The 24480-nt window shown below is 44.7% G+C and overlaps 1 protein-coding gene across 1 annotated transcript in view; it reads right to left on the bottom strand.

Moving 5' to 3' along the window:
- Positions 1-7716: 7716 nt before the first annotated feature.
- LOC139662245 (ephrin type-B receptor 1-B) overlaps positions 7717-24480 on the bottom strand; it is a 146615-nt gene continuing 129851 nt past the window's right edge. The window contains exons 13-17 of the mRNA XM_071540889.1: positions 15945-16094; positions 13833-14026; positions 13101-13256; positions 10712-12249; positions 7717-8228 (exon numbers count right to left, since the gene is read on the bottom strand). Of these exons, the coding sequence (XP_071396990.1) occupies positions 12141-12249; positions 13101-13256; positions 13833-14026; positions 15945-16094 (609 nt within the window). The 3' untranslated portion in view covers positions 7717-8228; positions 10712-12140. The remainder of the gene's footprint in view (positions 8229-10711; positions 12250-13100; positions 13257-13832; positions 14027-15944; positions 16095-24480) is intronic.

Genomic DNA, 24480 nt, shown 5'->3' with positions numbered 1-24480 from the left:
AAATAAGTAGTGCTAATGGTTTTCAATGTTGCAGAACAAAACAAAGATAAGGTTGAGTTCAAGCCAGGGAGAACTGTCAAGTTTAATCTACACCCAGCATGTCCTGTTTGCCAAATTGTGTGTAATATAGAGCTCCACAGATGCATGAGATTAAAGCTGCCCACTCTGACTGTATCTGAGGGCAGGTCCCTACCCTGCTGAACAATGCAGCCTATTATATTTTATGAGTCTTGGATCAGGCTGCCTACCTTTTGGTTTCCATTTCATGTGATATTAAACCCCTTGTGTTTTCTGGCCTATGGGGCGCACAGAAATCTGACCTAAACCCGGCCACCATTCCTGCAGGTCGAGAAACGAGAAACACTACACTATTCTATAGGCAAAGCAAGCCGATCCTATTCAAAGACTGGAGTGAGGAATGGTTTAAGTCCAGCATGCAGTAGCATGAATCGACCATTATGCAGTGGAATGGATACACAATATCTATGTTCAAGCCACAGAATAATGCTGTGGTGAATAACGAGATGGCTGCCACTGCCGTCAGAACACCTCAGTGGTGCTTCCTGCTGGCTCCCATCCGTCTATAATATCCTGCAGTGCCCCCTTCATATATGGTCAGTGTAAAGGCCTGCATCTCCCCAGTGTAATAAACGCTGTGTCAGAGGTCAGTCCTTGAGTTATGATTATTGTGACCAGAGGGGAGTAGGAAGGAGTATAGGGTGTAGGGAGCTAGGAATGTCTCATTCACCCTTCAGCTGTCAGAGGCCAGGCCCCCACTGACTGACAGGTGTTGGTAATGACTCAAGTTCAGAGGTCAAAGGTCACTGTGAGCACACAACCGCAGCTGCATGCAGCCTCTCATACACGGTCCCTACCTGCCTGAGGACTTCAGCCGTTTAATGAGAGCTGTGCAGACGTGTAGTGCCAGTGAATGAAAGACTTTAATTAATAACAACAGATTCTCCCTCCGAAGAAGCAATGTGTAGTCTTGATGTGATATTTGCCAAATGTATTCTCTGCAATTTTTCTTCCTTTTAATCTGTTTGTTTGAGGACTGTGAACATAATTTCAAAACCTCATTAATTCATCAAATGGATTCACTTTTAAGGTGCACTTCATGAATTTGGAAATAATCATTTCATTAACTTCTCTCTTTTACCTTTTGTCAGCTTGCCTGTGCTGGTAACCCACAGCAGTCTTGGAAACAACATGGAGGAGGACGAGGGTGGATGGAGGAGGGGGCGGTGTTCGTTATGGCACCTCGCATTCCAGAGAGTGAGAGATCAGCCTGGAGGCCCTCGGCAGCTGACAGCAGCTGCATTTCCCAAGCCTTATGAGGACGGTGGCGGCGGTGGTGGAGATGGTAAGTGGAGAGAACAGCAGAAAGGAGGGCAGGGTTGGGATGGGGATGGAGACGTCTGGAGGGACTCGGTTATCATTTGGCATTCCTCTTCTCCTTTCATCACTCCAGATAATGCCCCACATGTGGGTGTAGAGGGAATAGGGAAGTATCAGGGGGACGGTGTGGGCGTTGGAGGGAAGAGGGATCTTGTGCTACGTCGACGCAATTTCGAATTGTATTCAGGTTTTTGCCCTCCCACCCCCCTCCCCACCCTTGTTCCTCAGAGCGGTTTGAGCTCTGAGTTGTGACAAAGACAGGCATCGCCGGCGTCTGATTTGGAACAAAGCTTTCGCTCCCGATGATGGAAGCACTCACTACACACCAGGGTCGAGAAGAATAAAAATCTATAATAATGGACAAGGAGAGAAATGGAACTCATTTGAAGCGACATTAAATTCTCATGAGCTGTCTGGTTAATTGCAAAGTCTACCAGAACGGCATGCTGGGAAAGGCAGCTATTCCGCAAGCCTAAAGATTGGGGGGTAAATTCTTGGCCATGATGAGAGCTCTGACTCCATGGCAATAGATTTTACCCAATAATTTATTTTATTCTGTCACTATACATTCTATTTCTGTGGCATAAATGACCGAAAGAAGGTGAAAGGGCTCTGTGAGAGTGTCAGAAAGAGATCGACTGAGAGAGGACCTTGCGGATGGCTGCCTGTCTATAGCAATTACGCTAACCAAGACTGTGTGTCTGTGTTTTGGCTGTTAGCGTGCGCTAAGGCTGTTGTGTCTCTCTCCACTGTCTTTAACAACCGATCGACTCTCCCCTGAGAGCCACTTAGTCTGTCCTCCATCCAGCCTCTTGAGTTACAGCTCACCCACACATACTTCCATCAGAGGAGCCGCCATCTGGGCACACATACACACCGACAGACACATGTAAACGCTCACAAATGGACACATATATGTATAGATTAGAGAGAGGACCTGCATCCCTGAGACGAGAATCATTTTTTTCATGCTAACTCTCCCTGTAATCACAGCATTTGGCAGATTCTAGTGGCATTCGTTAACTGGAGTGGGTGAAATGACAGGGACGTTTTCCAACATCCACCTGCAGTCTCTCTCCTTTTGCCTCACAAATGCTTTTGGTGGGGGGTAGGGGGATGTTGGGCGACATCCACCTGTCTGTGCTTAAGCGATAATCAGTGAGGCCATGCTTTGCGATCGTAGAATAACTGCTGCACAAGACAATGGTAACACATTGCAACAACAAAGAATGCAAATGTTCATTAAATCTTAATCAATAATAATTAGATAATAATAAGACCTAAATGTTATTCTTCTGCCAAGCAATATAGCTCTAGTTCTGGTATGAGTGCTGATTTTAGGTTAGCACAGGTGTGTGTTTATCAGGTTTTTACTTTGAACGTGACTTGGCCAATCAGAACGGAGGACTGGAACTATCTGTTTTATAAGTTCTTTTTTATCCTCAGGATCTCATCCAGTATGCCCACACTGGCGAGTCGTAAAGCTAAGTGTGTTGTATATTCTCTATGGAGTACTGCAACCGCCAGTTAACAGTGTCATATAAAGTATGAATGTGCAGTGTATCCCTCTTCACCAAGTATGAATACCATTATACCAGCTGAAGTGCGTCTATGCAATGCGGCTCTCAATTCTATGAGCATCTGTTAAGACCTCAGGTGCTGGTTAAGTGCAGTAATTACTGCCATTAACCAATGTTTGCCTACTCACATAATTCTGCTTCACATACATCACTACTGTGCAGTGCTTGGCCATATAAACCTATTTTTGAGAAGTCTGTAAGTATGTAATATGGGGGAAAAAGTGCTCTATTTTTACTGTGATCTGATCTGCATATCATAGAGCTTGGAAAGGTTTTAATCAGTTACCTGCAGTGGTTGTGATACAGGTGTCTACATCAGAGGTAGTGGTAGTCGTAACTGTCCTCCTTGACACAAGAGGCTGGAGGCAAACTTGGAGGGAATTTACATATTATCTTTATCTCAACGCCCTCGTTAGAGAGAAGTCAGCGTTGCCTGTTATGCTCCGCTCTCTTGCGTCACCCTGAGAGGGCAGTCAAGTTAAGGGCATTGTAGAGATAATCAAGAGGTATTCTACATGTCGGTGGGGTGCCGGCCGGGTAAAGGAAGACACGGTTTACCTTGTACAGTTACCCAAGGCAAAGACGAAGCAAGGCCTTTCTATAATAGAAAGATGTAGCAGGGATTCTACTTCCATTTTGAGGGTTCAACGTGATAAAACACAGCGACATGTCTCTTCACACATCAGGGATGGAGACAAAGATAGAAAAGGCTTTTAGTTTCTGGCATGGCATGCTGTGTGCACAGCCATTGCCAGGAACATGGAGTGATGTCAAAGTATCAGATGTGCTTTGGTAGCCAAGGTTGTGAGTTCTGAAGTTGATATTGGAGATATGAGAGCGACGAGTGGGAAGTATATGACCTTCAATGCTCGCTATCCGCTCTTCCTCCTCCTCCAGCCTCTCCCTCTGCCAGCTATGAAGCAAAGGAGCCCTTTTGTGTGAACTCTCTAATTAGGCAGACCTTGACGGGCGGATCTCACCCATTGTTCCTCTTCATTTTGGTGGGAAAATATTTCATTGATTTTCGCAGCGATCGAAGGCGGGCGGAGCTGAGAGGGGCTCTGTGTGGGATTAGACTCTGCGGGGGGTTCTGGGATGGGTGGGGATGTGTGTGTGTGTGTGTGTGTGTGAAGAGGGGGGCGATGTCCCTCCTTTTAACCCCCAGCCCCTCCCCCCTCCACCCTCAGAAAGAACCAATTAGGGCTCTGATCCTGGAGCCATCATAACTCACCTCTTCCTCCTGCTCTCATTGTTCACTCCTTACCTTCTTTACCGCTGCAGATTGTCTTTTTTTCACACATTGTTATGATAAATCCAGCTCATTTACAAACATCTGGATTTGGCTAGGCTTTTTTTTTTTTGAGTGTGTGTTTCTCCAAGCACAAATATGATAATAGATGACCAACATTTCACAATCAAACAAAATCATTGTCAAATCTATCAGTAATTTAGTTCTTTGGTAACCCCGTCACTGAATGTCAGAATGACTCTGAGAGTGGTTCAGAGAGGTTTACATTTTTCTGTTATTTTCTAATTTCTTACATTGTGAGTAAGAGAAAGGAGACCGTCACAGGCCGACTGCTGTTGTTTTCCCTGTGGAGTACACAGCAATCACTCTCTCTTTCTCACTCTCTCTCTCTCTCTCTCTCTCTCTCCCTCTCTCTCCCTCCCTATTTTCCTTGCTCGCTCCCTTTCCCCTGTCACTCCAGACCGTCTCTAAATTACGCCTTACCCCTGCAGGTGCCAACATCTCTCTGAAATGATTATTCCTACCACACAGAAGATTGCTTTTGGTAATTATATGTATCATAATTAAATTTGATGAACTCCTCCGAGACATAAAATCTCATTTGACCCAGGTGCTGGATTTCTCATCCTATACACAAAAGGAGAAATGTCTTCAACCATTAAGGGCGATGCACTCTGAATCTTGCAACTGACATTTGATTAAGGAAAGCACTATTTCCACGTTCACCAAAATTCATTGGGGTCCATCAATAACTTAATTACTGAGCAGGATAAAAGCAAATTCTTCAAAATTACAGAGAAATAAATTGAAAAGGATTAGCTGTGTTGCCACACAAAGGCCAGCCCTGACTTTCAAAGCAATAAAAGACGGAAAGAAGGAAATTTGTCTTTCATTTAGGAGGAGGTATAATCACTTAAGCCACAACAAAACAAGCAACCTGAAAGCAAACAAACAAAAAAGCAGCTGAAGGTCAATACCTGTTAAGCCAGGCCACACCGGGCCAAATGAGTCATAGTGCTCCACGTGTTCTAACTCTGTTTATAGAGGTGGGCAAATAATAGAGTACAGTCATCCACTGCAATCACGGGGATCTGTCTCTCTGGAGAACTGTGCTGAGGTGACGATAAAAACAGATGGACCCAAAAACATTTTGTGATGTTCAATTTACTTCAGTGCGCTCTCAAAATAGACACGTGTATGCATGCAGGTACATGTGCATGTGCACATTAGACACACACACTCACTCACAAACACACAGACACCAGTTATGAAGTGCAAATGACCAGCCACTGCTATGGTACTGGATTGCTCTGCTATACTTCATTATTTGGGACAATTGTTAGTCTCAGCCTGGTGTGAAAGTGTAGGATATTATGCATATCAAACAAGCATGTAGCCCTCCACAGAGCTTGTGAACCATATTCAAACTCAGGCCTCATAGAGCAGTTTGTGCTCCAGGCTTTTCCTAGGCCTCCCAAGATCACTGTAAATATGCACACAGTTTACGGAGGCCCTGCAGCCAGCAAGCTCCCAGATTAGATTTAGGCCTTGGACAATCTCACAAGACAAACAATCACTCACTATGGATAGACACAACCCTACCCTTGTTGTGCCCTCTGTGTTTGCGAAAGATATATCCTTTCTTTTAAAAAACATACAAACGCACATACACACCAAAAGAAGGCCAGGGATTTGAGACATGGCCACTTTCTGTTTTTTTTACCATTCCTCCCTCTTCCTCCCTGCCAGGTCTCTCTCTCTCTCTCTCTCCATGTCTGTGCCATCATCTTTGTCATGGTCTTAGGGCCACAATATTCCTCCACTGTCCTTCACTCAGCATTCGCTCCAAGTTTTCTACTCCCACACTCTGATCTGCACTGCTGGATGGATTGCTTTTTCTCCAACTCTCTCCCCCTCTCTCTCTCTCTCTGCAGGAGTTCCCTGCTGAGCACCAATCCCTTTCTTTGCAGGTGATTGCTCAGGGAATATTGATTAAGGCAAAGATTTGCTGCTGAGAAGTCACTTTTCAAACTTCCTGTGACTTTAATGTGAAATAAAGTGAGCTGACTCCCTCGTCAGTGATAAACACCCTGTTATGGATGAAGTATACTTTTAAGAGAACGCTCATCTCCATCGCCATCTCTTCCTGTTTCTCTGTATAACTCACTCTCTCTGTCCTACACACACACACACACACACACACATACTACCAGCTATCCATGCACACCTAATGTAATGTGTTCCTCCTTGTGACAGGGGCACATATATCCCTCTGTCTCTCTAATTGCTGCAATTAAAGTAACAAACAGTATCAATTAAACCGAAGGCTTAGGAAACCGATACCATACAGAACATTACCCATATGAATGGCCATTACATCTGTTTAATTGACTATTAGTAGAGCTCTACAAGTGCAATTAAGCCATCCACGTGACCTTGCAGTGTCTCCTGAGCAATAAGGTAATAAGATGTGTAAAATGTGTGGGTAGTCCTGTCTTTTGGAAGGTAAGTTCCAGCTCCAAGGCAGCAGTCAAACTCTGGCATTAATCTGTGATCAGCTTTCCCTGCCACACACCACAACCATTAGGGGGGCAAACACAAAGCCGATCTCCATCCTGACTACGGAGATCTTCAAATTCTCATCGGCACCATGCCAAAAGTTGTGGAAAGAGAGACGCTTTCAACAAGTCTGTGGTGACATAATTGCATGTAGCCTCCATCTAAAAAAATATGGAAAACAAAAATAAATAAATAAATAAATAAAGGGCAAAAAATGATGAGGGAGGCACTTTTTTACTATCGCAAAATCGAAAAGGCAGAAAATGGACTGTTTCGTGTTTCTTTTTGGCTTCCTTTCTGTCTGGCACAGGCCCTGCACAGCAGTCTCTCTGCTAATATGAAGCTGGATATTATCAATCAATTACAGTCAATAAACAGTTATGGGGGTATGCTGAGAGTTGGATACATCCCCATCTCTTCTGCCTCACCTCATTAACCATATCATTACTGTGAAACACACTTTTCAGTGTCTGAAGAGCTGTAAAAGTCTCTGCCAACTGGGATTCAAGAGGCTACTGTACTTGTGTGTTTGCCTGTGTGTGAGTGTGTGTGCACATGTGTGTTTGAGGCACAGAGAGGAGTTTAGGTGGCAGGATAATTTTCACTAGTTTGTCAAAATATTGCCATTTTCTTTGGCAAGACTCTGGGCCACTTCTTGGGAAGTTTGTGTGTATTCAGAGTGACGGCTCGTTTATTAGTGGCTGATGGCTTTTAACACGCCGCTGCCAGGCAGACGGCGATGACAAAAGCTGCTTATTTCCCTAGCCATTATGAAGCCAAGCATTAGACGTCACACTCATACATAGCACTGACAGTAGTGTTACTGAATAATAGCCCTGCACTTCTGCTTTCTTTACTCACAATAAACGAAAACAGAATTATCGCCCACTGAGTCACAGACCAAAAAGTGATTGACTTGTTTTCCAAGGCGTTTATTGAGTGCATTTTAGTACAATAGTTCTCAGAAAGTTACAGTTTACAAACTCTTGACACATACTCGTCACAATTTACAAGTGGTAGCTATACAGAGACAAAAAAGGAAACAGTTCACGCTCTCATACAATATACTTGCGCACGTGTGTCCACGCACAAATGTGTCCACTATGTGCGCGCACTCTCACACACACACACACACACACATACATACACACACGCACACACATACACACATAAACAAACAGTGACACATGCACACTCACAATCAGCTCCTCCATCCATTGTGTACCATAGAGTGAGGTCATCACTGGTATCCTGGAAAGGGCCCATGTCATCTTAACGCCTTCTTCCCTATTGACTGCCCACAGCAATTCTTGGTGTGTGTTTACTATGTGTGTATGAGTGTGTGTGTGCGTGTGTGCATGTAAGTCCATGGGTATGAAGCATCATGAGTATGTCTTTTTCTATGTGTCAATTATTGTGCGTATTTCTGTGAAATCCATAGTCTGAAACAGAAGAAAAAGAGAAAATGTAGTAGTTTAGTATGTTTAGTTTAGTGAGGAGACATGTTAGGTCATTTACAGGTGAAATCGCCTTCCAATGCACAGACCTAAAAGTGACAGGCATGAAATCAGCAGCTAAAGCGATCGGCGGGCTCTTCTCAGACAGTTACAGCACCATGAAACATTTAACAAGCTCTGTTCTTGTGTTTTGTATCACTGTGTGATGAATGGCTTCCATGTGAAATGGCTTTCAGAGGGAGACGGCAAACCGCCTCTCAATTCATCACATTGGAGTGTCATTACAGTCAGATATTTACAAAGACAAACACAGAGCAAATGGAAAAAAGGAATTACACTGTTGCATAATGAATACATTCTATCATCTCATTCACAGGCTCTTAGGTTGAAAAGCAAATACATGAGATGGGGCTGAATAGAGGACTAATGCATTCAAATTGAATCACTGGCTTCAGTGAAAGGATTTATACCAATCTTGAAGAACATGTGATTATATTTAGGAATACTTGGCAAATCAATGAGTTGGAGAATTGAAAAGAAAAAGCAATTGATTTTGTGCATAATGAAAACCAGTTGCATGATTACGGTATTTTTCATTACGGACCAAACCAAAAAACTCACATTAAAGTATGAAAGGGCTGTTGCCACATAAACCATGCTGCTAGCTGGAAACTGTTTCCCATCATCAAACTTAGTCTCTCGCTTTTATCTCATCTACCATTTCCTTCTTCTTGCCTCCGCTGTTGCCTCCCGCTCTAAACTGGCTCACCCCCCTCTCTTTCTGTTACATATGAACACACACTGTCAGGTCCCAGCCCACTCTCTCTTCATTAACTATCAGGCGAGAGACCAGACGCTATAATAATATAATAGAGGGTTCCTCTGTGTGTGCGTATGGATATGAACACGTCTGTCAGTGTGTGTGTGCGTGTGTGTGTGTGTGTGTGTGTGTGTGTGTGAGCGCACGTTCCTAAGTGTGTGTGTGTGTGTTGGTTTCGCGACAGCCCCATCAGTCTCCCTCCCCGTGGCTGATCAGATGCCTGTCAGATGGGGGTCCCAGCAGGTGTCTGCTCCCCTGCCTAGGCCCAGTGGAGCGTGGAGCCAACCATTTCTCAGGCCGGACCCGGCCCGGCCCAAACCGCGGCCCAGGACAGCTTGGTTACACCCAGGATAAACGAGCTGGAGACCCGCCAGCCAGCGGGAGCAGCCAGGGAGAGAGGGCAGGACAGACAGAGGAGGAGGAGGGGGACGAGCTGAGGGGGGTGAGTATACTTAATAATCTGCTAATGGGCCTGCCATCAATTTCTAATTTTGGATGCAAGGTGGTTAGCACTGTCTTCAGTCATGTGTCAGTGCTTCTCTTCAAATAGGAGCCAAAACCTTAGAAAGGGAGTACAGCAGGGTCACAAATACTGTACTGCAGGGAATTTGACACTACAACAATTCACGATAATTGCGTATGAACTAAGAGACATTAATGCCATGGCTCTATGTCCAAGGTATTTTGTTACTCTCACTAGAAATTTCAGGTCTATTTCCTTTCAGGTCTAATGTCCAGGTGGTGTTAACATACTGTAGTTTCACCAACACTTGCCAGAACAACTTGTTTTTCTGAATCAAAACTAATACTGTTCTTTTCCATAACCTAAATTAACAAGTGACTAGTAAGAGGCGAAAAGGCAAAAGAAACTAAGACTGAGAGCAAAACCACAGCTAGTCATCACCAAGGTGTCCTAACCCTGCTGCCAGACAGAGCCCAGACACCATCACAGCCCACAGACCAATCACACTGCAATCATAACCTGCTCCCCTAGACGAAAAATGAGAAATCAACCTTGTGGACAATCCAGAACTATCTTTCTTAGACAAAATATATTTCAATCCTACTTCCCGAAATATTGCTGTGTAATTTCATAGACAGTCACCCTTGACATCCCTGGTGAGTAATGCAGTCATCTCACAATCCAAACCAAACAGTACATTTGCAAATACCACTTCCAGTAGTTACAGAGGGATTCTCATATGCATAAAAGTCTCTGAGGCACCGCAGCATTTGCACTCAACCTGCCTGACCATATGGCAGCAGCATATAGTCAGAGTACATAGATTTACTCAGTGGCTTAGCTTCAGCGCTCTTTGGGTGGCTGTGCTGCACTGTGAGGAGTGGAGTGCCTGTGTGGGCTGCTTAAGTCTGTGTGTTCATCGGGATGGCATCAGGCGTCTGTTGGCAAACCTCAGCCCAGATGTTCATTCTCACTGCGCTGAGAAGTGATGCTGATTCACTCCAATTTCCAACGCCTTGATTAGCTACTCTCCTATTCATTTCAGACTGCCTGCAAATCCCGCCTTGGCCAGGATGCTCGCCGTACCCACAAGAAAGACAAACTAGATTTGCCGGAAATAATATCTGCCAGATATAGAGCAATTTGGTGTTAAGTATTTTTCCAGTGTCATCGGCAGGTACTTACCGTGGATTTGGGCCAGCCAAAGCGTGGAGTCGCCATCCCCTCTGGATGGTGCCAAGCACTCCCAATACAAACAACAGATCAGAAAGAAAACAAAAATACAAAAAACAAACCAAAAAAAAACATATCTGTACAAGTAAGTGCTCACCAGCAAGAGACAGCATGGGTACACCCACATTTAACATGATCTCCAATGAATGGATATTTTGTCAATTATTTTTAACTCCTACAGCAATTTTCATATAGATCTACAATACCAGTTCTTTGTACACAATTCTTTATACATTTTCCTGCAGGTCAAAGTCTGATCAGGATTGTCCTTGTGCCCCTACTGGAATAGGGGGAGACAAACAACACAGTGTCCGTTGTTTAGTCGTCCGAGGGGAAATGGGGCACCATAGGAATCTACACATTGCGTGTGTCTATCACAATCCAGTCAACAAATATGTCTTTGCCAAAAATGCAAGCAGAGAGAGTTCTGTACATACATATTCATACATGTCACCTTCAATATGAAGGTTTATTCTGAAAGATATAATCATATTTAGCAAGAGATAAACATATTTATATTCTCTGAATCTGGGTGGGGCTGGTTGAGAAGTCCTTTGGCAAGGCCTTCCACCCTGGGCTCCACAGGTAGTGTTACAGTTAAAATAGGGGGAGGGAAGGGGGTTCCTGCTATAGTGATAAAACGAACAAACAAAACAGATGACAGAAGACAAAAATGTGACTAAGTTCTCAATTTCCACCAAGTCTATTTACGATACAATTTTGAAACAAGCAAAAGATGATGTTAAAGTTGAAAATGGTACTCCTCTGTACATCCCTGTATTCTTCTCCCTCTAATGATTCATATTGGTAATTGCTTTTTTCTCTCTTGGATGAGTGTTTCTGACTTGGTTCTGGCAAGGTTCAAGGCATCTGCATTACACACATTGAGGACGGCGTGGATAAAATCACAGGTGATAGCCACAAGTCGTTTCTAAATGTCTCACACTTCTGTTTACAAATGTAACATCTTCAAGTCCAGATAATGTACAATATCAATCATTTCACCATAAAGTTTGATATTGTGAGAGATTCCCTGTGTTGGCATCTGACTGTTGGTGTGATTTTGGTATGTCAAGAAACAAATGGCAGTCCTTAACCACAGCAACTGATGTCAGTCTTTCAGGTGCGGATATGTGCTGAGACAGTATCAAGTCTGGACCCTGAACTCCTAGTGTGGATTGCTCAGATGAGTGAGGCATGATGACAGTTCTTAATCATGTGGTAGTGTGGGACCCTGGTCTCCTGGTGTCATGGTATTGGATTAGATTAAGACGATAGTCTCGACTCTGGCGCGTTCCGACGGATCGGGGGTCATTCGAGGGCTGCCATTGTTGTTGGTCCTGCGAATGCTGCCCGTCCCGTGGCACAGCGCCCCCTGTAGTCATGCCATAGTAGTGGGCGACTGGCTCATCTGCACCCGCATGGACTGGATGTTACTGACGATCTTCTTCTGGTGGCCAGCCAGGGTCACTCCTATCCTAAGCAAGTCCCTGGAGAGCGAGAGTGAGAGAGAGAGAAGACAGAGAGAGAGAAATAAGTGCGAAGCAAATACAAACAGCAGCACATCTAAAGGACACAATTGCAGCTAGATGGCTAGTGGCCATGAACACAAAACACAAAACACAAACACAAATGTATATGGATTCAATTAACTCTTGAGAGAAGACTTCCACATCCAATAATCACCCTAATAATTACAAATCCATGTTGCTTTGCATTGCAAAGCCACTGTAATAAATGCGACCAAGCTCCAAGCATACAACAGTTTTATTAAAAAAAAATACTGTATATATTAGAACAAAAGGTTATATATTTTCATGTGAATTTGTAGACCAAGCTACATTGTTAATTAAAATAAATGAATTACATTGCAATTCATTGCAACATTTGTTTCTATCAGTGGCACACTTGCCTGGAGGAGAGAATTCATTTATGAATTTGTGTTTATGGATTTAAGAGGTCTTTCTTTATAGTGGAGCTCTGAAATACACCTTCACACAAACACAAAAACAGTATTGTGTGATTTACTTCCAGATCCATTTTTGAAAAAAACTGAAAATCATTAGTCAATATTTAAAAAAAACCCAAAACAGATGATTCTATTCTCAAAAATACTATCCACTATTTTGTAACCATAATGTGCTTTACTTTCAAGCCAGCAACCATTTTGTCTAAAAAAAAACAAAAACAAAAAAACAATTAGAGTATCACTGGGCCCACCCATACTAAAAATGCATGTGCTTGTCATACTTTAAATCACTTCCGATAAGTGCGTCTATCAAATGGCATGTGCTATCAGGTTTTGGAGGTTTCTCAGTTGCACGCTGGCGGGTGAACTCACTCTGAGGTCATCTGAGCCACCAGCTGCAGGGAGGTAAAGCCTGAGTTGAGGAAGTTGTCTCTGTACTGGGTCATCTTGATGGCAGTGAGCCAGTCCTCTACCGAGCTGAAGGTGTTGAAGTCGGGTATGGAGCGGTCCAACAGTGGCTGGGAAGGCCTGGAGGAGAAAAGAGAAGACAGGAGGAGAGAGAGACAGAGAGAGAGAAAGAGAGAGAGACGGATGAGAGGAGGAATGGAGCTGGGCTTTGATGCAATATTAAGCAAGGGGGAGTTCGAGAGAAGGAGAGAAACTGGTTAAGGTGTGTGTGTGTGTGTGTGTGTGTGTGTGTGTGTGTGTGTGTGAGAGAGAGAGGGAGAGACAGAGAGAGAGAGAGAGAGGGAGAGGGAACGAGATGGAGAATGAGCAAGAAACAGTGTGAGAGTGTGTGTGTGTGTGTGTGTGTGTGTGTGTGTGTGGGGGGGGGGGGTGACTTCTAAGCGGCAGAAGAAAAAAATACTGGGGAGAAAAAGTTCAACATTTGATGCAAGCAACAGTAACAAATTCATGTTTATTTTATGTGAGGACGAAAACGTAAGTGTGTATGTGCTGACGAGTTAGTTTGTGTAGACAGCGTATGTAAATATATGTGAAATTGGCCATGAAAATAGGCAAAAAGCATATTTTAAAGACCGGACAAAAAGCATATGTCCGTTTGCACGTGCATGTACATGTGTGAACAGTGTTTTCACTCACACTGCAGGGATGTTGGCCACAGCTTTGAGGCTGGTGGGGTTACGGATCATCTTGTCCAGGGTGCTGACTATGTCGGTGAAACGGGGTCGCGCATTGCGGTCCTTCTGCCAACAGTCCAACATCAACTGGTGCAGGGCGCTGGGACAGTCCATGGGCGGGGGCAGACGGTAGTCCTGTTCGATGGCATTAATCACCTAGGGAGATAATATATATAGAATATTGATCATGTTATACACTGAGTCATACAGTAATTGCAACAAATCCTTACTATCTGTTTGCAGTTCTACTTAGACTAGGCGCTGGCTGGGAGTGAGCACATCAATCTGGATAGTGTCAGATAAATTGTCAATAATGTACTTTATATCAAAAAATAGACTAATTTGACTATTTGGTGGCATGGAGAAGTTTCTGTGATTTATGACATTCCACATCCCCAATCTGTCACCCTGACTGGCTCACCCCTGCCTCAACCCCTCCCACAAACACTCACACAAACACACACACGCACACACACACACACACACACACACACTCCCTCCCTCTCTGGTCACTCGAGAGACACTTAGTGCTCAGGCTGATGTGCCCTTCTTCTTGACTCTAGCCAATCACATGTCACTCCTGGAGGAGGGAGCGGGGGAAGCGAGAGAGGGGAGGGGAGGGGAGAGGCAGACGAAAGGGGGGCAGAGGCAGTGTCATTCTAGAAGGAAGTGTCTGGGGAATGGGCAGATTGCATATAATTAACACTGTGAAGTGCAGCCACTTGACACATGTCTCTTAGAGGCAGCACAGGCTATCCTGGCCTTGTTAAAGAGAAGCTGCAGAGTTTCAAAGTAGTCAGAGTAATAAAATAGTGAAGTGTTTTGTAACAGTTGAAAGAATTTGGTTCGAGACTTGGGGCTGATTTTTAAGTGGAGTTCCAATGAGAAGCTATAATACACTGACCACTCCTCACTGCCTCACTAGTCCTGACAGGGGTTGTTGATTATTAGATAGATACAATGGAGGGTTTATAATGGATGGACAGCATTATGTCAAAGTAAAATGTGTTTATTCCACAGTTGCAAACACTTTTCTAGTGGCTACTTCTATAAAGACTGCTCAGATTGCTGTATTGCACATTGATGGACCTAGCCCTCAGCCATCCATATTGTATGTAGATGTAATCTTTCCTTAAAAATGCATAGTTGGAAGATTAAGGTCTGGTGTGAGATCGAGTGTAAAATATACTATCATTAAAAATTAGAGGCCGCGCTATAGGTTGCCAAATCCACCGCTGAGATGAGTGCTACTCAGCAGAATCTTGACAAATGGTGCATATGGAGAAGTGTTTGTGAGTGTGTGTGCGTGAGTGCGTGCGTGTGCGTGAGTGTGTGTGTGTGTGTGTGTGTGGACTAAGCAGCCGGCCATGCTGAGCGGTGCCAGTCCTCCTCTCTGCATTAGTCCCACCAGGCAGTGTTTGCTGCTGGCCCACTGAGGCAACATCTGCTGGGTTGGACAGTCCTAGTGGAGCAGGGTCCATAGAGGCCTGATGGTTGGCTAGCTGGCTGACTGGGGGAGCTTAGGGAGAGAGACCTCATAGTGTGGGACTATATCCAATGGGGGTGTGTGTGTGTGTGTGTGTGTGTGTGTGTGTGTGTGTGCCTGCGTGCGTGCGTGCGTGCGCGTGTGTGCGTGTATGTGTGGACCTTGTCCAAACGGACATGGGGAACAAAGCGGAGCTCTCAGCAATCATTCACTGCTCTCAAAAGCCTCGGCCAGGAAGGAAAGGGGATAGTGTGAGATTGTGCCATAATAAGTCTGCTTTCAAAGTCACAGTCAAGGACATCTTCAGCGATGATACGATCAGATGGGAACTGATAAAAACTTATGATTTATTACAGCTTCCGCTCTTATGAGTTATCCTTGATTGTATGTCTATGGGGCGAAAAGATAGTATAACCACATCTGTACAGGAATGGCAGTTCTATTACAGTATCTAGAGAGGCAGTTTGTTCAGATTTCAAATGTCATTTTTTGTTGCGTGGAAGAAGTTGAGAGAAGAGATAACGCCCTCAAGTTAAACGCTTATTCAATCTTTCTCAGTGTTTAGTTGAAAGAAGAGCGAACACTCACATCCTGGTTGGACATGTCCCAGTAAGGCCTCTCTCCAAACGACATCACTTCCCACATGACGATGCCGTAGCTCCACACGTCGCTGGCTGAGGTGAACTTTCTGTAAGCAATGGCCTCCGGCGCTGTCCACCTCACCGGGATCTTGCCACCCTGCGGAAAGCAGAAAGGAACAAAGTGATTTGGGGGGGAAAGAGAGAGAAAAAGAGAAAATTCAGAGTCCAAAATTGTTTGTATTGCAACATTCCTTTCAGCTGTTCAAAGCTGACCATTAGCCCCCATTTTGCCTCTACCGTCCTCCTCCGTCTCTCTACCGCTTCATCCCTTCATCCTCCAAGTGTATCGATCCTCCGGCAGGCAGGGCGCACACAAGATAGCGCCTCTGCCTCAACAGCGGCTCCCAACAGTGTTCGCCCTTCACACATCGACCAACATTACGTTTAGCGTCTCCTCTCCCACAGCCCTGTTTGAATAAAGGGAGATAGGCCCGGGCTTCTGCTCGCATGTCGACCGTGTCTGTCTGTAATTGGGCTACCTGGGCCCCAGGCATGCCACGCGCGCCGTTGATTGAAATTGACAGCAGCTTGCTTAAAATTCCACGCACACCCACATACACACGCGCGCACGCACACGCACACATACAGACACACTTGGGAACACACGCACAAGTGCAGACATGAACGATTGCACGTGCACACACACTCACGCACTCACACACACACAGACAGACACACATTAATCCCTGTTTGTGCCCCCCACAGCACCTCCCCTTATATCCTAGTTGAGCTAGCCAGTTTAATAATGCCAATTAGCTGAACCTGAGCATTTGCAGATAAGCCGCTGTTGGAAACAAACCCAGACCCAGGGAGAAACCCACACAGACCACCTTGTTCCCAGCTCTCTCTCTGAGAGGGGGAGACAGACAGACAGAGAGAGAGAGAGAGAGAGAGAGAGAGAGAGAGAGAGAGAGAGAGAGAGAAAAGACATGGAGGATGAGCTTCAGAAAGTGTGTATTCCTGGGTGTTTCCATATAGTCGGCTGCTGTACTGTTTGAAATGCTGGACATGAATAACCATACAGAGGTTTATCTGTGTGTATGTGTGTGTGTATGTGTGTGTGTCTATACACACTTATGCAGGTTTCTGATGTGGGCTGTTGAGCGGCGGTGCGGAGCTGGACAGACTGAGCTCATTAATGAGCAGCTCTCTGGGGTTTGACCTCTGAGAAGCTGCTGACCCTGAACAGAGAGTTAACCTCTGACCCCTGGTGGAGACTGGTGTCAGGACGCACTGCGACACGACGAGGCAACACCAGCCACACTGGGGTGGGGGTGGGGGGGGCATGTAGCAGTGATGGAATGAGGCAATGGTGCAGTGTGTGTGTGCATGAGTGTGAGATAGAGAGAAAATGAGAGCGCAAGAAAGAAATAGAGTGAGGAAGAGATCAATAGTCGAATAAAGGCTATCTAAGCCCCAGCGACTTCAATGCTTTTCTCATATCTCAGACTAGTTCATATCTGAATCGTTTCATCTAAACCCAGACCCCGGGACACTTTCTGTTGCCCTTTCTTTTGTCTGAGGGCAATGGAGCTACATGAATACAAGGCAAACACCGTCCCTACCAATGGACAAAAAAAAGCCGATCCCCTCATCTCTCACTCTGTCAGGGGCAATGCTCCAAGTCGATTATTTTGTTTGGACACGCATACACAAGATGAAAAATGAAAAAAACGAAACAAAACACAAAGCAACATGAGAAAAACACCCGCTCCGAGCACAGCGCTCTCTATTACGGCCTCTCTTTATCATCACTCGCTTACTCCCTTCCTCGCTCTGTACATCTGGTCTCATGCCCCGGGACCCTGGTGGGATATGAGCTGAGTGTCACTGCAATGGCCTGAGCAAAGACACAGGCTGTGCAAGAAGCTCCCAATGCGCCTCCAATGAGATGAGCCTTAGTAATAACATTTCCAAGGCGGCTGAGTCGCAGGCAGCTATGCAAACCCTTAGTAATTACCGCTGTGGGCCAGTGATGGCTCTGCCAAAATCCTGCTTTAATAACATAAAGTGCTGAACAGCTCATGCAAACAGGGAGGGAGGCAAATACATAATAAAAAGCATTGGAGGTTTTTTTTGTTTTTTTGTTTTTTTTTTCATGAGAAAGAGAGTTAATACCACGGGGAATGAGTTGGTAAGTGACGATGGGAATTAAAACAGACCTAGTGTCAACACAAAACACAGTCGCTTTGTGAAGCCCTGGAAAGAGTTCTTAGGATAGTACGCGTTATGTTGTACTGGCTACTGGAAAAGGAACAAGCTGTTCTCTGTTGGCCTTGAAGTTAAAAATCCCCCCTAAAACAGAATTCACATATTCCTAATATACAGTTTACTCAGAATTTGTGTACATGAACCAGACTCTCCCACAGCTACTGCAGATACAAGAGAACTAACAAGCCTAAAGAAGACTAATCTGTAATGTCATCATGTGATACTTTACAAAACTCCATTGATAATAACTAAAGAGGGTGACTTTGTGACAGTAACCAATTTTCCAGAGAAATGGTACCAGACGGGTACATTTTCTGGTTGACAAATGTTCGCACTACAAAAGAAAAGTGAGTGCTTATGTGGGCATAAAAACCTGTAATAAACTCAAAGCTGCTATTGCACATACTGTCAAAAAACCATCCCTGACATTATAAAAATTGGGATTTTTGTTCTGTGTGGCCATGTTTCATATGCTTGCCTGCATGCATGTATGTGTTCATGCCTGTGTGCATTCCCACAACTTGTGTGTGACCTACACATACATCTAGGCGTCCCCTACTCACTCCATTGTCTTGACAGAGAAGAACACCTTGGACGAGAAACATGAGCGAGCCGTCATCCATATGTCACCAGAATTAGATCATAGTACGTGACTGGTTCCAACTGGTTGTGACCGGCTGTGACAGGTCGTGACCAGTTGTGACAGCCAGTGATACATCTGGAGTGGGATTGCAATGAGGTTGTGGCGGGACTGTCGGGTTAAGAAGGATCACGATGACACCGGTGTGTTCCTGTGACAGCCAGGTCTGAAGGCTGAAGGATAAGCATGTGGAGGCCAGGTAGTGTGTGTACGTGTTATGGTCCCTTGACCCAGTGATCAGTGACTGGATGTTACACATCTAATGTGTGTGCAGGCAAGGCACACACAGACACACATGTATACACACACACACAGGTACACACCAAGGATATGAAACACCTGTCATGTCTTTGCGGTGGCTTGAGCTATGCATCCACCGATGTGCCGAATACCTGAATGTAGACTGTCATTGACATGCTGCTGCGCTGCAGAATGAAGTAAAATCCAGAGCAAATACCTGTCAAAATACCTGTCAAAGTACAATCAACAGTGCATCAATCAAACTTGCAGCAATGTCCCAGAAAAACATAATTGAAAAAGAAGAGTCCAGCGTGTCTCGTTTGATTTATTTAATGTCTGTCATTACATCAAACACCAAACAAACTCCTCTCTCACTTGCCTGTCTCCTGTGGTCTTGTTTTTCTACGGCTCTTTCACTTCACAGAAGCTATTTAAAGATTTCAAATAAACTTTTTCCCTGAGCTGGAAGACAAATATGTAGATCTGACTCTTTCTGTCTATCCCCCCACCCCCACCCACATCCCCCCACCCCCCTTCTCCTTCTCTCCCTTACTCCTCCAACTTCAGTAATCCATTTCCAAACAATGCACACTCAAATGGTCTTGAGCACATTTACTTAGGCTGGGGAGAGTGCTCCATCAACAGCCGTTTAATGAAATCCTGAGAGCAACGATCTGCCCTGGATGTCTGCCCAAATAGAATGAGAAAGAGAAAGAGAGAGAAAGAGAGAGATAGACAGAGAGAGGGAGAGCGGCACGGAGTGATAGAGGGAAAAATAGAACAAGAAAAAGAAAGGGGGTGATGAGAGAGATGTTGGCTTCACAGACACCCATGGGAACGTCTGCTGGAGAGAAAGACATGGGCCTTTCACCCTACCGAAGTCACCTCAAACTCAAGAGCCGATTTTGTCAGACATGTAGATCTTTTGTTTTTAAATTAGATTATAGCAACAGAATTCCATAACTTTTCTCTACTGTGCATGAGAAGATAACAGCGAGGAATGAAACATATGCTTAGAATAGCCCCCATCATTGCGGTTATTTCTGGGAAATTGAATCATGATAAACTATGCTTGATTTTGCTGGGGACCTTCAGTCTGCTGCACTATCTGATCCCAGTTTGAAAACCACTGCTGCCAGGAAGTACAATTTACTACATTTAAGTTATAAACTACAGCATTTTCTCATTTTACTGATCTTTTTCTATTGTTTTCCCAGGTCTGGAGAGAATACACTAATAACTAAGAAAAAAGAGTCATGCCACTGAATTCCTCCTACATGACTCAGATTGAATCAGAGCAATCAGATTATTCAGCATTCTCCACGGTGTCTTTTGTTGTTTGATCCATTAAAATCCCTTCCCATCTTCATAAGTACCATGTTTAGTATAACAGAAATGCCAAATCCCTCAGTGCAACCTCACCCTCGACGTCTCCTGCATCCACTGGGACCCTCAAATTAAACCTAGCAAGGATCCCATTTTACTATCCCATGCTTTAATATTAGACAGTGACCTTGACCCCTGTTAGATTCCTTCACAGGAATACAGGCAATTATCCACACAGAGCCTTATCACGTTGGAGCGCAACCTGAGGTCGCATCAAACAGACCTGATTTTCCCATTAACGTTGAGGCTAATATTATGCCTCACAACCTATTTTGTTAAAGCTGCTACAAAGGGAGTTCCACCTTTGATAAGAACATTATGAGAAAAGCAATAATCATGTCAGCCCTTTAAGTTTGAAGGGGAGAAGCTCTTATTTTGAAGAGAAATGAATGCTTTGGTAAAAGCACCAATATTATATATAGGCCTAATTCTTGTGACTATGCAGTAATATTCATTATGGAGACATAGGCTCACCAATAGAGAAAGTAACTCCCTCAGTGATTTAGCTGTACACAAACTACTTCATTGTGAATCCTACTCAGATGCAAATGCACTCCAACAGCCACAGATGGTGAATCAATGCTCACCTCATACTGACTCTGGCACACATGACAGAAGGTATAAATCAAGGTGGGAGCTTTGGATGGTTGTTCCCTCTTTGATGCAGGAATCAGGTATGGGTCATATTTTTTTCAGAATCTATACCTCCTCCACATTCATATTAATGTTCATGCCTGGATGTTCTCCTGCTGCCTTTAAACCGAGACTGAGGAAATTAAACTCTACCATCTGAATAAAATTACCCTGGAAATATCATAATTAGTTTCAAACACAAACCAAAAGATAAAAAACAAACCAGGGCAAGGTGGGATGTTAGAGTGTTCCCTGCAGTTAAGAATGAGCATAATATAAGCCTGGAGTTCTTATTGTAGGTTCAACCCTTGAAGCTGCAATATGCAACTTTTTTTCGGATTAAAATGACAATAAATGTGGCTTTCCAATGTTGTTGGGGAGCCGTGTCATATGGGCGTGGCCAGCGGTGAGCTGGGTTGTGACTATCAAGGTGAGGCTAGCAGCCACAGCACAGAAAGGTCACAGCAACAACAACAGCAAAGGCAAAAAGTAGTAAAAAAAAAGAAAGTACAGCAAAGCTAGACAAGGCCTGTTCAAAAACATGGGTAAACATCGACATTGTTTTTCCACGCTGGTACCATCCATCTGAAAGGAGATGAAAGGATTGAGAGAAGGACCACAGAGCAAGCTTGTATACTGCGAGACAGGTAGGATGCTCGCCAGTTTGCTATGTTTCTTATGTAAGAAGCTGGCGGTGCTAGATTATCCCACAGAGTTCATCAAGTCAGCTCGTCAGTCCCGATGGGAAGGAGGGCAAATCTTGCAATATACTTTGCTGCCTCAAGGAGTTGATGTATATAGGCTCTATGTCTGCATACAGGTGTCCTTAAAAGCAGGCGGAAGAGAAAGTCTCTCCGTTTGCTTTTTCCAAGTCCAAATGGACATGTTCCCATTTCTCTTCTTGTTTACTTTGAGATTCTGTCCCCTTAACTTGAGGTGCATAAATATTTCACCACAAGGAGAATAGACAAGCCAAAAAAGTACATGGGCCCGAAGCCAGAGAGGAGGGGAAAGGATGCAAATAGAAGAGACAAATGACAGAAACAACAGCGCGGTCCACATAGTGAGTATGTGAGTGCCGGAGCAGAGCTGAGAGAATGTCACTCAAGTTACAGGGGTTTGACGGATGAGCTTTGTTACGGGCTCCGAGTGACCTCGCCGTTCAACCCCTCTCAGCCTCAATGACACAAACAAACACACACACACACAGAAAAGCACTTTGGGGACATACATGTGTACACACAGACATACAAAAACACAACACACACTTCCAACCACATATATGCTCATTCAGTCGCAACATACACATTGCGTGACATGCAAGGCAAAGGCTGCCTTACCACAACGTCAGCTGAGGCCCAAGCGGAGATTCTTGAACCGTACATGCCGCCCTCACTATGGCCCTCTGGGCATGAACCCTCAATAGAAAGTGTAACACCACTTATCCAAGCCTTTTCAGACTTGACACGCTATACGCCCCCACGCCAAAACACGGACACACACACACACACACACTCTCACTATCAACCACTTAAGCTCTGTCATCTTCACCACTAACTGTGCATTAAACCCCAATGACCACAAATAGACCTCTAGCTTTCGCTTGCCAAACACACTCACCCATGAACACAGACACACAATAAAACACACACACACACAAACACACATCATGACCACCGCAAACAGTTTGACGCACCATTCGTCACACCCACACTGAGCTTGTCCTTCAGATGTGCCTGTATGTCCCTCAGGGAAAAGCCTTGGAATGGGACAGAAGTGGACAGCCAGAGAAAAGGGATGGATAGATAAATGGATGCAGGGATGGATGGATGGATGGATGGATGTCTCCTTGGATAGATGGATTGATAAATAAAGAGAGTGATGTGAAAGTCTTCCTGGCCCGCAGGGTGTCCAAAAATCAATCCTCTCCTCTGCCAGATTAGCAGGGTCACATCTCACCCCCAGCTGGTGAGTTGCCTGTGGGTTACTCCTGAAACCATGCAACCAAGTCTATCCAATCAGGCAATGAATACAAACACACACACACACACAAGAAAGTGCACTGCTGCAGCAAAACACAAAACAGCACACCCAAACTCTCTAAATTAATTAGCACATATCACCTTAGTAAGACCAGTGCAATCCAAACATTGTCCTGTGAGCCTAATTAATCACGACTTTGGTGAGCAGCCAACAGAGAGGGAGGACAGCCCCCTTCTGTCTGGAACCTCCACTACATAGATCCAGAGTGAACCCACATCCAGGGTTAACACAATTACCAGCATGCCCTCCCAACCATACATCCAGCATCACACCACAGGCACTGTAATTGGTATGTCTAGAAATGTGGGGAAAAATTAGAAAAGGAGTAGTGGGAGAGAAGTGATTAATTTGCCGGAGGAGGAGGTCGATGGTGATGTAAATCACTGCATGTCAGCGGAATTTAATTTCCCTGATTCCCGCGGCCTTGTCTGCCATGCCAGCCTTGCTCGCTGATTGGCTAGCGTCGGGTCATAAGCTGAAGAGGTCGGGAAGTGAAGGGCACCGTGCATGGCTTAATTATAGGACGATGTACCAGACCCAAGGACCCCCGACTCCCCCCCATGCTTGTGTCCTAAACACAGATGGCATGTTCCCCAGAATAGAGGGGATAAAGGGTCAGGAAAACAGGTGAAATGGAAGTCTATGGTAACATCAGCTCAGCGCTTTATGCATTCTCTTCAGATGGAAAAGTTAATTGCATTTCTTTTTGGAATAATTTGAGAACTTAACTGGATTCAACCTCTCAGTGTGTAGTGGGATCTGAATGAAATTGCTCTTTTGATTCGGAAGGAACAAAAATAGTTATGGAATTGAAGATTTCATCTGGATGCTTATGATAATAATTCGGCACTCAGTAAGAGAGTGAAGCGCAGCCAAAGCTTTGATGTGCTCATTTTAAAATCTCTATCAGGGAAAAACACACCATCAAAATAACCTGACTGTGTTGCCATCAAAACAACTCCCCAGGTTCGAACTTCAAACCTCACCTGTTCTATTGACTCTCCAGATAATGCCCTCAAGGAGACTTTGTTTGCATTAAACAACATCAAAATGCCGACCACAATCTATAATCCAATCCCCACCTTTTACTCCCTCTCTGTTATATCAGCAAGCTCAGCGGCACAGACAACAGAGGCGCTGCTCCTCTTTGTTGCTCAATAAGACCCATTCAGCAAGGTTTAGCCACAGGGGTCAGACAGACAAAGCAAGCTCTTCCTGGGGAGCAATTAGCTCCCAACCGCACCAATGTGAGGTCACATCCCCTCCGGCCCCTATCACACTTCCTGTTCACACCTGAGCTGCCATCTCCTGTCAATCAGCAGTCTCCACA

Source organism: Centroberyx affinis, unplaced genomic scaffold (assembly GCF_046629955.1).
Source record: "Centroberyx affinis isolate AG114_WGS23_722 - 3 ecotype Tasmania unplaced genomic scaffold, CSIRO-AGI_Caff_v1 ptg000213l_1, whole genome shotgun sequence".
In the NCBI taxonomy this organism is placed as follows: domain Eukaryota; kingdom Metazoa; phylum Chordata; class Actinopteri; order Beryciformes; family Berycidae; genus Centroberyx; species Centroberyx affinis.
This window is presented reverse-complemented; position numbering and strand designations above follow the sequence as displayed.